Here is an 18,902-nt window from a genome sequence, read left to right as displayed (position 1 = left end):
AATAGTTTTAAAAAACTAAAGGGGAAAGCAGTCACCAAAAGAGCATTCAAAGTTTTTTGTTTTTTTACATACTTACTTACTTACTTAGACTCAAGACTCAAGAACCAATCCCGAAATTACAAGCTAAGTCAGAGACATGCATATGGCTGCATGAACTCAACACTGAGCAGAAAGTAGCATGTGGGCAGCCCTTAAGCAGGGTACACCCAGCTGGTACTACTCAGCCCTAATTACCCCTTAGCAGTGACTTGTCTCCACCTAGTGGCTGGAGCTGGCCTAGCACGAGGCTGGGACATTACGCTCTTCTTTCTTGGCCGACACAATTAAATTCTTCTCTACTATGTCCCTCCTCTACTATGTCTATACTATATATATATATATATATAATTTCTATTGGTCCAATCATCATGAAATTTACATGTATGAGATAAATGTTTTTTTGGATAGCAATGGTGTAGTGATAATTATAGTGCACAATTTCTGTAATGCAAAAGGTCTGTTCTGTCCTGTTTAATATAAAAATATTTTGTTTAAATATATAAAACGTACCATGTATTTTTCACAGGCGGAATTCCTCAATGTTTCCAATTAAGCAAATAAACAGTAATTGTGCATTAAAATGCTTCAAAGTGTGCTCTCTGTGGAGGACGTATTCACCTATTTTCACTTAGAACATGTCATTTGACCAGGGAAGCCCAAACCTTTGCTTGTGACTGTATTTAATTAAAGTCCAAACTGAGTTTACATTTGAATCAATACATTCAAAGCATTATTTTTTCAGTGTAACTACAATGACCTCATGTACAGTGATTTCCCTTCAGTACTACTAATGATAAGAGAAACACTTGCCGATAGGCTCATTAAAACTATTTAATTTTGTAAAGAATCGGTATGAAGTGATGTCTGATGTCTGTCACTGACCAAACTGTGTGAAAGTGTTTAAAACTTCCAAGCACCCCCCCCAACACAGAGGAAGGGGAACTTCCCTCCAGCAGGGAGAGTACAGAGCGGTGACAGACGCGGACGAGAAACTCAGCTTGACTTCCAGCCAAGAAAAGCTGACTTCACTGAGTTTGAGGGTGATTTCAGCAGTTACTGTTATCTAGCGCCTCCTAGTGGTCATCTCTGAAGATACATTTTAGGGAAACGGTCTTGAACAGGCCGCTCTTCCTGTGTGCATCACCTGTCCAAGCTGCCTTCATATTACTGACAGCTTACTAGCAGGACTAAATGCTCTCGCACTGAACGGCAATGATGGTCAACAGACCATCAACACAAAAACATGCATCGTATATACAGTCATGCTGTCTTAAAAAATATAGTAAATATGAAAAATCAAACCTTTTAGATAATAAGAATGATGGAAATCCCCCACACAACACAAACCAGAGCACTGTGATTAACTGAAGAGATTTCATAACACAAGTAAAAGCTCTCAGTATAGAGAAATAAACACAACAAGTAAAAGAACAATTTATTTATGTTTAAAACATGTATTTGTTTATATCAGTGGCACATGGATATGACAACAAAATGAGCCAAAATAAAATTTAGCAAGAAAGAGAGTAAATACTGAAAACATTAAGCAAGGCGACAGATTTACAGGTTAAAGATTAAAGGCTGATTTCATGGAAACAAATTTAGCCACAAGTTCAAAACTCAACTTCACTCAAACTCAACAAAGCTCAACTTCAAATTAGAAGGCAACTTATCACACAGACTTTTTGAGCTAACAACTTGAGGACAATAGCGTCACCCAACTCAACTCAGTTTACTTTTTTGTTCTGCATCTCAGTTAAGACAACAATATTTACTCAGTTTCTCCACTCGCTGAGACTCAGATCACACAGTCCCACCTGGCATTTCACTGGGCTCCTGATTACGGATGGCTGTGGCATCACTGCGGTTTAAAATCTTGATATTGGTGTGAACGCTTAGACAGTTGGATTCCCAAAAGTTGCTAATAATTTTTTTTATTGTAAATTTGAAAGGTAATTTGACTTTTGTAAGTTCATTGAACTACAGATAATAAGTTTAGAGAACAGTGTAAAACACCATTCTACTGCAAAACGGAAAGTTTGTGCTTAATGTGTAAGTGGAGCATCCTGGAGCGACTAAAATGAACACTTTAACCCAACATTGTTAATACTGCTGTGCTCTGGTAACAAAAAATGCTACACAGGCCGACAAATTTAAGTTAGATTTTTACTTATAAATTGTTTATAAAGATTAAAACAGACCTTAACTGTAATCTAACTGTAGTTCTAGGTCTGGCAGATGGAAACTGGGGAAACTGGGTGGTTTAGCGGTTAGAATTGGGACGTTCTGAGGAAAACCAGTAATTTTTTTATAAGTTATAATCAGATCGAAAGTGTGATCACAGCAGCGTGGGCTGAGTGACATTCTGAGCAAAACCCACAGATTCAAGCATAAATACAAACAGATCTGAGTCGCTTTGCTTTACAAAAGTGCATATTCATCACGTCCAAAGAAAAACATGCATTTCTATTTTTGTCCATTTTTATTTTTCTAGATCACATCAGCACACCTGCCGTCCTTTACGATGTGTTATGATTTCATGATAAACGGACCAATAGAAACGCTTTTAAATCACCTGGAATAAAACCCCTTTACATTAACTTACATTGAAAGGTAAGAGTGTTTCTGCCTCTCCTGTAAAGTTACTATTTTGGAGATACTAGTTTCTCTTTGGGCAGCAATGATATTCAAATCCATGACTATAATCCAGCCCAGTGTATTTTATCCCCAGGCACAGTAACACATTTTTACTGTTCATTTTTCTTTCCTTTTTGTTTCTTTCTCTTTCCACTTCTATTTTTGGGTCTTCAGCAGTGATCCTTGCGTGTTGGTGAGGCTATTGGACCACAGTAGCTTCTCTCTTCTCTTCTTTTCTCTCATCTACATCCACCCTTACTTTTTGGAGATGTGTATTAAAATATACAGCTCTGTGCAAAAGTAGTACCTGAGAATGTTAGAAATCAATCCAATGTTTGACAGCTTAGTTTCGTATTTCCACCGAACTGGATCAAAGTCTTGAAAACACATTTCAAGCACAATTCCCACTTTAGACTAAAATCATTTTGCTTTGAGAGACCCAATACCTTAATTATGTTTCATTTATTAAAACAAATAACACAACATTACATTTGGTCATTACTGAAACAATCATAACTCTTCTGAAACTTTTTTAAGGTTTCAGTAGTGACTGTTTCGGTAGTGACAGTACATGACTTGCAAACGCAGCTTTGAAAAGTTGCACACACACATAAAATCATCGTGATTTTCGTTAAAACACAGAAAAAAAGAAAATAATTCTTAACTGCAAAAAATATATGCTTCAGTATTGACAGTTCCTAATGTTCCACGCTGATTTCAATAGTGCCATGAAACGTTCTTGAATTCAGAATTAAACTCCAAAATCTAAATAATTCAACTTCACTTAAAAATAAATCAAACACACTTTTAAAAACAACAAAATGAAAAAAAGTATTATTTTCAAAACTGTAAATTTACGGTTTAGGGTTTTAGGACAGACATCTGCCAAAAGAAATTGCCCTATAAATGATGGTTTCTTACATATTTAGCTTATTACCATCTCTAATAATGCATCGGGTTTAAAAAGACCAGAACATACACATCGTAAATATCTAAGCTCTGAATACACAATTGTTACTTTAAGCTTCTTTTTTTTTTTAACTGTGGCACCACAGTAATTGAAGTAATTCAGCAGAATGGTCCATTTATCATTTATTCAAGAGTTATTTACAGTTTTTACTGGCAAAAACACATTTCCTGCTGAGAAAAGTGGGTTTGAACAATTTGCTTCGGTGACTTTTGCACAATATTGTATATTAAACATATGGCAAAATGTATATATCTATATAATATATTACTTAATCTCCTATGACTATCCAGCCCAATCTAGTTTAAAAGTAGAAACACAAATAGATTTGTTTTACTGTTTATTCAGCTTTGACCTTTATTTTCTTGCCTTTCCCCCTTCTTCTTCTGGAGCTGTCCTTGGGTTTCGAGGGCGCTGGAGCAGAGCTGCTTCTTGGACCTATGGTCTTCATAACGTTTTTCACCCAGTCCAGGTCTGGATCATAACACAGCTTCCGGTCTTTATGCGTCCAAAAACTGGAGTTAAAATGAACAAGCAAACAGATTAGCACTGAGAACAGAGAACAAAATCCACAGGCTGAAGAACCACGACTGAGAACTTTTGCCCAGTAAAGGTTATGAAATAGAGTCAGTGGTTATGAGCAATAAAGAAACTCTGACGATCAGTGCACTTACGCAACTGCGTTGATGGGGCAAAGTCCCGCACTGTAGACTGTATAATATGCAAATCTCCTCGCTGGCATCCTTCTATTTGATAATTTTAGACAGCACTGCGGGGGCCAGCTTGAAGCTACAAGAAACAAAATCATCACAATGTTAGTCCAGGTATATATTAGTGCTGCTGCATGAACACGTCCTGATTCATCATGAGTTAGTCTGGATCATTTCTATGGGAACAAAGTCAGTAGAATGTTCACACAATGTAAAACTTGCAATCACAAAGTTTCAACATAACAGTACAGTCTACTGCAATGTAGTCGACTATACCACCAATTTACTGATTGGGTCCCACTTCATATTAACTGTCTCTAATAACTGGGTAATTACATGTGAACAAGATATCATTGTTGGCGGAACAAAATAGTAACTTTACAGGAGAAGGAAAAAACCTACTTTACTTTCAATGGAAGTCAATGGAACCAGAATTTTTACCAAGTAATTTTGGGTCATTTTTATTCGTCCATTCATTGTGAAATTTACATACTTTGTAAAGAGCAACAGACACTTTAAATCATGTCAAAAACTGAAAACCATACAAGGTTAGAAATGAGGTTTTGCTCCGACAGCGGCGATATGCAACACTTTCACTACTAAAGATTTAGTCACTGTTATAGATGAATTACAGGAGTACAGCCGATGTAGTTACACAAGTGTATCTTAATAGTTGTAACAGCCTATTCTCTCTCATGTAATTACACAAGGGTTAATAAATGTAATTGCATTGTAATTAGACTGGAACAGCAGTTTGTTTTTTCCAGCAGTAAAAGGAAGTGTGTAATAACTTATATTAAGACATTATTTACACGGTATCTGCCAGCTTTCCTACATTTAGCTGGCGTTAATGTTGCTGGTGCTGTGACAGTGGAACCAGTTTCAGCTTTAAACCAGCTTGTAATGTGACGGAACAGCAGACGCCTCCTTAGATCAACATGCAGCTTTTAGGACATTCATTAAATGTGTTGCATTAGATTTCCCCCAAAGCAGCGTCTATACTACCCCTCCATTATTACACAGGATCAACTACACAGGGACTGTCCACTTAGATTAAAGTGTAACTTTAACACTAAACTATAGGAACGTTACTGTGTAGAAGACACACAGGTGTAATTACATGAAGCAAAACATCAGTAGTTACAGTGTTGTTGCACATCATCACTGTCCAGTGAAAAACAAGTATCTCCAAGATTTAAACCTCACAGGAGAAGGCAAAAACACTCTTACCTTTCAATGTAAGTCAACGTAAAGAGATTTTGTTCCAAGTGATTTTAGAGCGTTTCTATTGGTCTGTTCATCATGAAATTGTTACACAACGGAAAGGACAGCTGGTTCGTTGAAATGAGGTAGAAAACTAAAAATCAGCAAAAGTGGACATAGATGGTTTTCATTGGACAGCGACGATATGTTGATCATGTGGAACTACGCAGCTGTTAGAGACACTTAATATAAAGTGGGACCACTGATTTTTAGCGTTTCCTGAGAGCAGTCTTACAAAACACTGAGCACATTCACCCCAACCCTGCACTGCAGCAGCAGCTGCAGCAGCTGTCTCCGACTCACCCGCAGTGCCGCAGAACAGACAGAACGCCAAGCAGAGGAAGACTGCGTGGTACAGATTCATCATGATGCGTAGAAGTGCTAGAAGTAGTTCTGATTAACGTACTCACCGCTCCACACCTTATAACGCACTTTCGTTTCCATCCCCCCTCCTCAACACGCAGCCCCTCAACCCACAATTTGGTCGGAGAAAGTGCAAGGGTGTACAAGTGTGTGTGTGGTGAGCAAGAGTGCGAGAGAGAGATATAAATAGACACAAAGAGAGAGAGAGACTCTAACAATAGAGTGGAAAATATGACCTACTTGTCACTTTAAAATTACCTAACCACAATCGGCAGCAGTGAAATGGGATTATTAGATGAATGGACTGGACTGACCGACCAGTCATACCAATAAACAAGGACTAAAACTTTTACAAACACCAAACCTCCGCAGGAAAGTTCCAGAAACGCGTGAATCCATGTAAACGCTGAGAGGACATGCAGAAACCTATGATTTTATTGAACGTATACAGTTCTCTATAGAGAACAAATGTAAAAAAATGACATTTTAGTGAAATAAAATTTAATTTTAGTGCACAATTTGTATTTATATGCTACATTTAACATATTGGAAAGAATCAGAAACTATAAAATGTGCTTTTTTTTTTACAGGACACATTTTCTGTTCTTTTTCTTTCAATATGTTAGGTTTAGCAAATGAACAGTAGTTGTATTAAAATGTGGTTTGTTCTCTGTAGAGAAAATGTGAACTGATTTTCACTTAGGAAACCCAAACTGTTGCATAATGACTATATAGGACTATATATTAGTTATATATCCAGTCAGACCAGCGCAACACACACTAACACACCACCACCACGTCAGTGTTACTGCAGTGCTGAGAATGATTCACCACCCAAATAGTACCTGCTCTGTGAGGGTCCATGGGGGTCCTGACCACTGAAGAACAGGGTAACAGAGTATCAGAGAAACAGATGGACTACAGTCTGTAACTGTAGAACTACAGAGTGCAGCTATACAGTAAGTGGAACTGATCAAGGTTTAGGTTTCCCAGCAAAACACTGCCCACTGCCTGTCACACTCCCTCTAGTGGCTTGTTTTGTGTATTTTGGTGCCATCACTTCCCCAGGTAAACGGTGCTCATCTACCAGGTTGTTCACATGATGTAAAAGAAAATGGAACTCATCAGACCAGGCAACCTTCTTCCATAGTTTTCAGGTCGAGTTCCCTCACTTGCGTGCCAATACCTGACCTTCTTGTTGGTGAACAGGGGTCAGAATGGACACTCTGACTGATCTGTGGCTACGTAGTCCCGTACACAGCAGGGTGCACTGTGCGTTGTGACACATTCCTCCCATAACCATCATTAAACACTTCCACTACTTGTGCCACAGTAGACCTTCTGTCAGTTCGGACAGTTTGTTTTGCTTGTATGTTGATTTGCCTTGGGTACCAAACACTGTCGCTGGTTTTTGATTTGTCCTTCTTCTGACCACTGTCAGCAGGTACTCAACACTGCTGACCAGGAGCTTCTGGAGATGCTTGGACCCAGTCATCTGGCCACAACGATCTGAGCCTTCACCAAAGTCGCTAAGGTCTTCACACACACACACACACCACACAAATCGGGTGTAAGGCAGGATACACCCTGGACAGGCCACCAGTCCATCGCAGGGCCATGGCCAGGTCCATTGCTAGATCCAACTATTTGTTGACCATCTAATATATCCCAGACCTTCACTTGCATGTGGATAATTGATGTTACTCAATTCATCTGTGTATGGTTTTAATGTTTTGGTTCATCTGTGTAACTTAGTAGTTTCAAAGTAGTTACCCAACAATTCAACACAGTTACTGAATAATCAGCCACAGCTATTTTTTTTACTGTAGTAATAATTGCAAACATATTAATAATATAATAATAAAAATAATTAATAATAATAATATAATATTATAAAATATTAATAACGTGGCAACTATGTGCTAACATTAGGTACAATCCTAATTTACCTTATTTATACCTACAGTATAAATAAACCCTAAACAATGGCTAAAGCTATTATAATTAAATCAGTTATCAAGCATTATTTAGTACCACATTAAGATACTTTTAATTTGGCATTTTAAATTTTATTGTGATATCTGATGCTCGTATTATGTGTTACAGTAAATGAATGAAAATCCAGTGCATGACAGGCAGCTAGCTAAGTTAGCGAGCATTGGCTAACTAATTGATTAGCCATGATGATGAACACTGAAATATTATTGGTAGCCCTCTTCCCCTCGTGCTTAGTCTAAAGAACAGAAAACATTGGTATTTTAAATTAATATAACAAAATAAAATGTTTTGCCAGTAACTCTGACTCTGCGCTGAGCTGCTAGCAAGCAATGAGAGGTGAAAACAATTATAAAATTGTATGAGGTTAAAATTGGATGAGGTTAAATGAGAGCGCAACTGCGGCTTTCGTGATGTCACAAAATCATATACAACTTCCGCAATAAAACACGATAAAAACACTTTTACAAACATTGACCGGTTTGCTCACATGCAATGAATAAACAATGCAAACAAGTTCAACTGAGGCCTTTAAAACAGGCAAAGGAGTAGAATTCTTTATAAAACACTAACCTGATTTTTTTTTTGTCTTTCATGGAGATTTGACCTCTCATACCGAGTTCTGCGTTGAGTAAGAACTTCTAGAAAATGTTCACACGCTTCATTGAAAAGGAATTTTCCTGTACTTTCCTATTTAAGTGGTGGGGAGTGTATTGGAGGAATTGTTCGCTGACTTGGTGTGTGGTGTAAGAACAAAGGAGACAGGTGGGGAAATTGCTGGACAGATGAATCATGTAGCTGCTAGACAGTGTGATATGAGCGGAGTGGTGAACAATGTAGATTTGATTCTCACGTCTTTGGTCTTTTCTCTGGTAGACTGAATAATTTTAGCTCCTAGAAAGCCAGAAAGTAAAATCAGAATTTCAAGATTAAGAGACCCTCATTAGTCCCACAATGGGGAAATTTCACCTCTGCATGTAACCCAACCATGCAGTGAAACACCACATACAGACTAAGGGACAGTGAGCACGCTTGCCCAGAGCGGCCGGCAGCCCTATCCACGGCACCCAAGGAGCAGTTGGGGGTTAGGTGCCTTGCTCAAGGGCACTTCAGTCACATACTCTTGGCTCAGGGGATCGAACCGGCACCCTTCTGGTCACAGGGCTGGTTTCCTAACCTCTAACCCTGACCTTTATTAATGATGATGCATGACCCAAAATAAAATCTGCATGTCAACAAGTTGCTATGAAACTCATAAATAATGAATCTAGAATGGCTTCAGCATGAGCAAGGTCACCTCTATGAAAATGCCATCTAGAGAGCCAAACAAAACGTCGTCATGAGCCACACTTTGGCCTACAAGTCTCACAGGCTTTGGTCTAAACCACAGTAAGGGCCCCACAGAGACTTACTGAGATACACCTGAATAGGAAGCGCGCTATTGAAACCTATTAAGTTTAATTTTAATTCTTAATTTATTCTGAGACAGGAACTGAAGCAGTGCAGAAGTTTTAAGACATGCGTTCTGGCCAATGTGTCTTGACCACTGAAACTGCTGCCTCAATTATTCCTTGCACTGTGGTTTGCTCTGCGAGTGTGGAAAACGGCCGCTAGCGTCACCCACTCACTTCATACAGTGACTCCACGGGACCAACCCACACTTTCTCACCCAGTCAGTGAGAAATTCATTCTGTTCACCTCCCCCTGACTTCACTGCACTGAATCATGCGGACACCTTGAGAACACCATACTTTCTTCACGTTCTTCAGGGATGCACTTTTCTTGCTTTTCATCATGGCTCATTTATGTTAGCATGATTTACATGAACCTCTACAGACAGTAAACACATTCAGAGCCTTCAAACTACGTATTTTCACTGATGTCTGTTCAGAACATCTTCACCGTTAAAATCAGCAGCAACATCAGTGATTTGCCCAGCTTTGATTTCACTGTAATGCATTTCACTAATCATGCTGATCCCTTTATACAGCATCAGAACTCATACACAGCACTACAAACCAGCGGTTCACGTGGAACCAGCTCCTCTTTTTTCTCAGAAATCTGATAAGCAGTGTAGATGTTTGCCTCACACTTGATTTTCAGGATGTCAGTGGTTAGTACTATTTATATCTTTAATCAACTCATTTAATCAGTAAACTCAATTCAGTACATTGAATCATTCATGAAATCATGAATAAACATTAAATTCAACAATTACCTGAGTTTAAACTCTCACGATTACACCATTTAAAAAGATTATTCAATTTGAAACACTGCAATTTAAAATTGCTCGATGAATCAGCTCAGCAATTATTTTACAATGTGAATAATAAATAAGGTGTCCGAAGGTCATTATAAAGCCATGTTTAGCAGATTCTGCACACTCAAGTTGCTTTTGCGTTTATATATATTATATTAAATACAAATATATATTTGTAGTTACAAATTAAGTTCAATGTTGTGTTATAAATTGCAAGTATATGCGTAAATGTCTTCATACATACATATATAGGTAAAATAAATAAATAAATTTAAAAATTACATTAAAAAAATACATAAAATAAAAGGTTTTGCATAACTAGGTTTAGGCTGAACAGCTCAGCAGACAACTAATAAGCTCCTCTAGTAAGTTTTACCAAAGGATAAGCCTCACTCTTCACTGTTCAGCTGCTACGTACAATAGAAAGAATATGCCACTTAAATGTCTGTTACACGCAGCAGATCCTGTGTTGGAAGTGAATATACAGTTTTCTTAAGCTTCCTTTTTTCTTATCTCTTAGATGGTGACATTCCTATAGTCAAGCCAATCCATACAAAAGACATTAAACTCAGCAAGTGAGTCGAATGCTGCTACGTCTGCTCATTAATGTATTCACACTTGAATGAAGAAGTGAGCTGCAGACCACAGGTAGAAGTTTTTGTTTGAAATATGCTGGTTCATGTGGTGGTTTGACGATGTTAAACTGTTTTTTTTTCTTGGGTAAATTTTAGCTTTTAAGTATTTGGCCTAAAACATGGATAAAACATGCCATAGATGTTGCAAACACTATAAAAAAGTTTGTTAAAATCAATGAGTGTTTGTTAAAATCAATGCAAAAGAAAGATTGGTTCAGGACGTTACACCAGACAAGGCACTATTGTTCCTTTGGGCATTTGCATGACTAGTGTGATGAACCGAGGGCCAAGAGTCTGGACAATGGCCTTGAGCTCAAAAAGGTGCATTGACAGACCTGCTAGCTTGATCTACTAGACAAACACCACTTCTGGACATTGGCCTCCTAAGTTTGGAGACAGCACAAATACAATGTTAACACGTTAAATGTTAAGGCCCAAAATATGCATCATTTAAACAAATATTAATCACAGGTTTACTGTGATCAGCATAAATCCTGTCAATGAAGCACTGATTGTGGTCGTCTGGTTAATTCTGATCAAGAAATGAGTGTGAGCAAATTTCACCGAGATTTTTGTTTCATCTATAGTGTACTGAGTGTGGCGTTTATTTACAGCCTAAACTATTATCAATATAATCTATAATACCAATAATAAGAATAAAAATAGAAAAAATACTTCATACATATGGTAATCCAACACACAAGTGGGTGCAATTAGTTTACATGCACAATAGCATAAACAAAAGCTACAACTATTCCACGTTTCATTTAAAGACTGGGCTTTTGTTTTGTACTACAGACACCATCCAAAAACATAAACAATACAACACATATGCTACAATAATGCAGTGTTAAAACCCTAAAACCCCAGAGGTATTGCATGCTAAGGCTTATAGTAACTGCATGTACTTCAATACAAACTTGCTGAGCTATTCTAGTTATAGAACTGTGCAATAACACTTTGGGCCTGTGAGTTGGTCCTGGCCATTTAAGGGGTGAAACATATTATTTTAGGAAAATAATTACACTACATATCATTTTACCAGCTTAAAAATAGACATTTTGTATATTTCACATTTTATTCTTTCAAGTCAATTTCAACACTATAAAGTTTTGTCAGTAACTGCTCAACCTTAAACTCCATCTATGAGCAGAGCAATTCACAAGCTGCTGAATGGTATTCCATTGGCTTCCAACCCAAACACCTGCATGAAATAGAGGGTGCTTCATGTATGTGATATGTAAATGAGGTGCTGGAAGATTGGCACTTGATTTCATGCACCAAAGCTGATTCATCACTTGCGCTCAAAGCTGTTTCAACATCATACGGAAGCTTTATGAATCAAAGGCAGAGTAGCTTGTACGTCCTTAAAGACAGACGCATCAGTGCCCTGACAAATTAGGGCCAGTGTCTTTATACAGATTATGAATTATGAAAACCGCCCTCTGAAATGTGGTGGTACTTTGGACAACAATCAAACACACAAGGTCCAGAGTTCACATTCATATTATGTACTTTAAGTTCAAGCTTTAAAGTCTGGTTCTAAGGTGATTCCGAAGTATAATTATATTATCAGAGACTAATTTTCTCTAATGTTTATTGAAGTTTTGACAAAGACATTTGACAATTGAGAATGTGGTGCAACCATCTGAGATCATCATCTTGAGACTGCGAAACTATTGAAGGGTCTCTTCATTTTCGACCACATAAGATTATATTCAGTAACATTATCAGTTACCAGAATTTTAGTTCCCTGAAAAAACTGACATCGGTATTAATGACGATCTTTTCGTCTTTACAGAACTCACAAATTAAGAATTTGCTCCTGGGTTTTTTCAACAACTTCTAAAGGCGCTTGAGTGGATCTGAGTGCAACCTGTCAGCTGGTCTGTGTGTTGTGAATGTGAATTAGGTGAGACGTATGTCAAAGTGCGAGTTTTGTGCAGTGCATTCTGAGTTTGCTAGGGACGTCCCCAGTGTACAGCTTTGTGGGTCTGAACCCACTCACACCTCAGGTGACTGTAAACCTCCCGCATACGAAAACTGCACTAAAAGTGACGACATGAGCATTGTCACATAGACCACCCCCGTCATCCCCAAACTCCACGCATCACACACTTACATGCACACACGTTTACACACTAAATGCCTGTACCATTAAGCAACAAACAAACCCGAATTCTTGACCAGTGCACAGTTTTATTAAGCGTAAAAACTGGATACATATAATATCTAATACATTAATCACTTTTCGCAGCACCCATCTGCCACAGTTACTCGTCTAATTCCAGAGTTAGCTTAGACTGGCATCATACAATACAGAGGTCAGATGAAGGATAAGGACTGACCATCTAAAAATACAGTGAAGAAGAGGTGACATTCTGATTTTACCATCATTACACCTGCTTTCCCATACAGTCAAGTGGAATTCTGAACATTTCCAGATTGCACCACTTAATTCCAAATTGTAAGTGCAGTCAATATGTAAGCGATGCCATAGAATAACTACTTGCTTTCCTAAACAACCATGTCTGAAAAAGAGAATTGCGAGTGTGAAGGACCTTTTAAAGGTTTAAAGAACCTTCACGCTTAAAAAAGGGTTCTTTGAGCATTGCCACAGAGCAGGTGTAACCAGTCATATCCGTAAACGGCCAGCATGGCTGCAGATTTCCATTCCGACCAAGCAGGAGAACACATCACATACCTAATCAGCTGTTTTAAAACTGAGACCAACAGATTAAATCCAGTCAGAACTGCTTCTGCTTGACCAGCCATTTGTGGACAAGACTGGTGACCCCTGCCATAGACGAACCAGAGATCTGTGTGTGAGGAGTCTTTTAAATGTTTAAATAATTTTCAATTTTCAATAATTTTCCAAAAAGACAGAAAAATATTGCCATAGAAATGCTACGACACAGTGGTTCCTAACCCGGTCCTCAGGGCCCCCAGATGGTCCACTTCCTCGCTCCAATCCAGCTTGTAATACACTTGAATGAAGGAAAAATGTAGATCATCTCAGAGGCCTTCGCCACTACCTTGGGAATCAATGCCAAAGAAGAACCATTCTTGCTGCCCTAAAGAACCCAGTATGAAACTAGACCTTAATGAACCAATGAGATGTGTGAAGGACCGTTTAAAGGAATCTAGAACCTTTACCTAATATATATATAGCTAATATTTCTTTAAACTTAAGAAAGGTTTAAACCACAAAAATGGTTCCACTGGAGGGAACGTTAGGTAACCGAAATGTTGCTTCTGCGCATTGAACTAAAATGGTTTTGGATCTTTTAGTTTTAAGAGTGTGGTGTACAGCACATACTGTACAGTTAGAGTTGTATTATATTATATAGGCTTTGGAAATATATTAGATTTGGTAGGTAATGGCTGAATTCAGCTCTGTTCAAACTCTTGCCAGTTCCTCTCTCCAGACTTCTCTCATCATAAGGATCAAGCGAGAAGAATATGCCAAAAATGAGAAACCCATAACCTTTTATTTCTTTTCAGAGTCCAATATTATACTTTTGCTCAAACTGCTTGCCAGAGCACTTGCCATAACTGTACAAGACAAAAGCGATGAACAAAGGCATTTGGAAGGACACGGAACATCAACTTCAAACAGAGCACAAAGCAGGGGTCAGGTGAATCTCAGAATATAAGGACTGCTGACCATCCAGGACCACAATGAAGAGTATAGGATAGATGTCACATTGTGATATTGAAGCTACTGGTCAGATTTGTTGATGAAGTGAGACCCAGATCACCTGTTGTATTCCGTGTGGGGATAAAAGCAGTAGTCGCTGGAATTGCTTTTGAGGAAACGGTCGTCCTTCTTCCATCCACTATCTTCATGGCTCTTTTCACCCAAGGCTTCTGTGGGTCTGAGCAAATCTTGACTCCTTTCACAGTAGTGAATCTGGAAAAGCAAAGAGAAAGCTAAGTGAGAACGATGATGAGAAATAGAGAATTTTTTACAAAATTACCAATAGTAAAATCTAAAAAGCTCAGGTGTAGATCTATTCATAATACACTCATACGCCAAAGTACATTCACAACATTATGAACTGGCTCTGGAGTCAATCAATATACAGATATACTCTTAGACGCAGTAACAGGTCTTACTGTTTTATCTGTTTACAGAAGAAAGAGTACTCACACAACAGCGTCAATGGGGCAAAGGCCTGACTTCTGCACAGAGTAACTCTTTATTTTTGAGATCTGGAGAACCGTGTTTGAAGTCTTGAGGCATTCACATGAACCTGGCCCAATCGCTGTTGGCCCAAGAAAAAAAAAAAATGTTAGACACCCTCAGCATGAAACGGCAAATCATCACAGTGTTATGACAACAGAAGAAAATTCAGAAAGAACAAGAAGCTCTTACCTTGGCAGACGGCGGCTGCCAGCAGCATTACAGTCAGACACAGCAGCGCAGCTCTCATCTCTTCAGCTTGCAAAGACTGATCGGTGATATCTGATAGTAGCCCCCCCCCAAGTATTACTTTATATGTGCTCGAGAGGGGAAAGAACACTTCAAAGCTTCCTACCACACACTCACCCTCCCCACCAGCCCCCAGCCTTTACCTCAGAAACAGAAGCCCCCTTGACACCTTCCAGTTGGCCATCAGACGGCTGGAAAATTCACACATGCACACTTTTGTTATAACAGCCCACCTTTCCGATGGTCCTCTGTCCTGCCTAATAATTTGCGTGTGTGTGTGAGTTTGTTTTCCTATGTCTGGAGGACAAAGACGGGGTGACAACAGATGTAATTTACAATGTCAGGAAAAAAAAAGAAAACAGTCTTTTAGGTTTCAGGTTTATATACACAGACACTTACATAATATATACGAGACATTTTTACATATACTGTACATATGTATATATACATAATACATATTGAACAATGACAAATATTGGAATTTATATATACACAGTCCTACATTGTGAGGACAAATATGAAGTGGGGTGAAAACAGGTACAATTAACAATGTCAGGAAAATTGAACAAAAATAAACAATTGTTTTTGGTTTAGGTTTAGGACTACGCTTAGATTTCTGTTACATATAGGAGAAAAGGAAAAAAAACATATATATATATATATATATATATATATATATATATGAGATCTTACAAATAAATAATACATATGGGTATGATGGTGATGATGGTTTGACCCCACGTTCTGAGAAGGTATAAAAACAAACCTGTGTGCATGCGAATGTGGTGTGTGTGTGTGTGTATAAGCGCATGACCACCATACAGTGTTACAGATACAAGGTGTGTCTGAAAGTGGAAAGTACCCAACGATACACAAATGAATGAACACATTAATCAGCTTTGGAATGACATCAAAGCCTGAAGGCCACACAGGCTAAGCTTACTGCATCTGTGTATGACTGAAGTTCATGGTGCATTCGCTTACAAACTTAACTTGTTGGTAAATGTTGTCTTAAACGAATAGCTCAAGCAGAGGCCTGCAGTTTATAGACGCTAACTAACCTACACGATCTTATCCACAACGTATTTCACTGACTAAACTGAATAAATAAAAATGAAATCTGTCTGGCTGTTCTCTCTGCACACTCTGACTCAGAGCCACTGTGTGAGCAATATCTAGTGAGGAGTGTTAGTTTCCTGTAGCTTTTTGCGGTTGTAGTTGTGTAGCGGCTGCGAGGTGATAGTGGCTGTGTGGTCACTCGCTGAGCTGAGAGGAAGTACATATGGTTGCTGATGACTGATCGAGACCGTTTCCAAGTACAGGGTAGGCTATTCTAATAATCATACCTGCCTTCCTAGGTAGGTATTCTCAGAAAGAGTGAACATTTCCAGATAGCATGTCAATTACAACATGATCTTGGGTGGCACAGGTCACGCAGAAAACATTGCACAGTAATGTACACTCTTAAAAATAAAGGTGCCAAAATGGTTCTTTGTTACACAACCTTTAAATAAAAGGTTCTTTTAAAAAGCACACTGAGGGTCTTAACTTCTTTACACAGTAGCCGCCAAATGCCATTTCCGTCTATTATGAAGGCCTCTTGGTTGGACTACACATGCTTTGTTTGTTCAGTAACCTTGATGGAAATTGTACGAGGCAAGCGTGTATGATTCACAAAAACAGATTATACGGATTTTGGGCTTCATTGGTGTTCGAGCGAGTTCCGTTCAGAAGAAGACTTCTTATTGTGCTGTGATGTGTTTTGTTGTGGTGGTTGTACACTACTCTTTTTCACATCGAGAAAGCTGCAGGTGTGGTTTCTGTTTTGTCTTGGCACAGCTGTCTGTGTGGAGAGGTGTGAGTTGTTTTCTCACCTCTCCCTGAGAACTGAGTTCTCACCCCTCTCTTTTTACCCCTCATTTCTCACTAGCAGCTCAACCCACTCATGAGTGTCCTAGCTGATCTTGTAAAATGATACAGGGAAAATATTTCATTCGTTCATTTGTTTCATAAAGGTCTACCAGCAGTCACAAAAATCCCCCTCTACAGGAAATTCTTGTCAGAACTGTGGGCAAAAGACAAAACAGACGCTTCGTTTTCAGGTAAGAATTGCTTCTAGAAGTCAACGCAGGTCCTTCATAACCAATTTCCACAGGGAACTGCATAGCATAAACCTATGGAGCAGAGTAGCACACAAGAGGGCACTCACAAAGTTGCTGGCTACAGTGGATGCACACATCTTCTAAGCCGCTTTTCCTTCTGGGTCGTGGGGGGTGCTGGAGCCTATCCCAGCTGTCATTTGGCGAAAGGCAAGGACAGGTCGCAGGTCCATCGCAGGGCAAACAGTGACAAAAATTGGACTGTTCATGACTGGAAACATCTTATCTGGGCAGATGAATCTCGTTTCTGCCTATATGTGAATGATGCTCAGTGTTGTGTTCATCACAGAGCTCAGGAGGCCTCCAATGAGGACTGTGTGCAGGTGTGGTTCAGGCAGGATGCTCTGGGATGCTCTGGGATGCTCTGCGATGCTCTGCGATGCTCTGGGAGGGGGGGGGGGTTAATTATGCAGAAATGGGTCCTTTGGTTGAGGTGACAGTAAATTTGACCCACAGTGCCGACACTGAGCCGCTGGACAACCAGGTTTTGCCTTTTGTTCATCATCTGACCTAGGAACGTTACATTCCTATCCCTGTTTTCCAAGATGACACTTCTCACATTCACAGGGCTGCAAATGTGACTGATTGGTATGACCAACATTTAGGAGCATCCACACACCTGGACCCACAAAATCCACAGATTTGAATCCTCTCGAAAAAACCTGGAACAATGACAAAGACGCCAGGGAAGGCATCCAGAAACGTGTCCAGTCCATGCCAAATCGAATCCCAGCTGTTATTTGTGCTATTAGGTACGTTCTACATTGTATTCAACCATTGTACTTTTTATCTGATGTAAAGATCATGTTTTCATAATTAGGACGTCCCTCACTTACTAAAATTTCTAACAGTTACTATTTAGTGAGCTTTCATTTAATTCCGCCCATAGTGAGCACTTTGGAAGACCGTTAGCTGGACTTTGTCGTACACATGGACTACACTAGAAAGAGAGAGCAGTGCACAAGAGTGAAAGTGTGAGAGTATGTGTGAAATGTATGTATCTATGTAGGTTTGGTAGACGACCTGTAAAGGGAACAAAAAGTTGTTTATAACTCCAAAGAACCCTTTCTGGAACATTTTTACGAGTGGACTGAACACTGTTATTATATATAGGCTTTTGGAAACGTATTAATTACAGTGCACTCCAGAATTATCCTTCATTTAAACAAACTGTGTTCTGGAACAAAGAAGTAACAACATTTTTAGAAAACATTAAAAAATATTTGCACCTCTATTTTTAATATTTGTTGAAGCCTCATCTTGCGAGAAAAACAGCACTAAGCTGCTTTCTGTAACAAGGCTGGAGAACACTCGTTGAGGGATCTTGGACCACTCCTCCATTCAGAACATTTCCAGTCCAGTCCCAGTCGCTGCTTGTGCACTTCCCTCTTCTTCTGACATGGGTTCAAATCGGGGGACTGAGAGAGGCCACTGCAAAA

General features: G+C 39.0%; 1 protein-coding gene across 1 annotated transcript; it reads right to left on the bottom strand.

The window, feature by feature from the left end:
- Positions 1-3,119: 3,119 nt before the first annotated feature.
- Positions 3,120-15,337, bottom strand: LOC108434962 (C-C motif chemokine 2-like). Its single transcript, XM_017710431.2, has 5 exons — positions 15,248-15,337; positions 15,023-15,137; positions 14,631-14,782; positions 4,318-4,432; positions 3,120-4,158 (listed from the first exon to the last, which is right to left on the bottom strand). Exons 1-5 carry the CDS (start codon positions 15,303-15,305, stop codon positions 3,984-3,986), a joined length of 615 nt encoding a protein of 204 aa, XP_017565920.1. The 5' UTR covers positions 15,306-15,337; the 3' UTR covers positions 3,120-3,983.
- Between the last annotated feature and the right edge of the window lie 3,565 nt (positions 15,338-18,902).

Source organism: Pygocentrus nattereri, chromosome 24 (genome assembly GCF_015220715.1).
Source record: "Pygocentrus nattereri isolate fPygNat1 chromosome 24, fPygNat1.pri, whole genome shotgun sequence".
In the NCBI taxonomy this organism is placed as follows: domain Eukaryota; kingdom Metazoa; phylum Chordata; class Actinopteri; order Characiformes; family Serrasalmidae; genus Pygocentrus; species Pygocentrus nattereri.
This window is presented reverse-complemented; position numbering and strand designations above follow the sequence as displayed.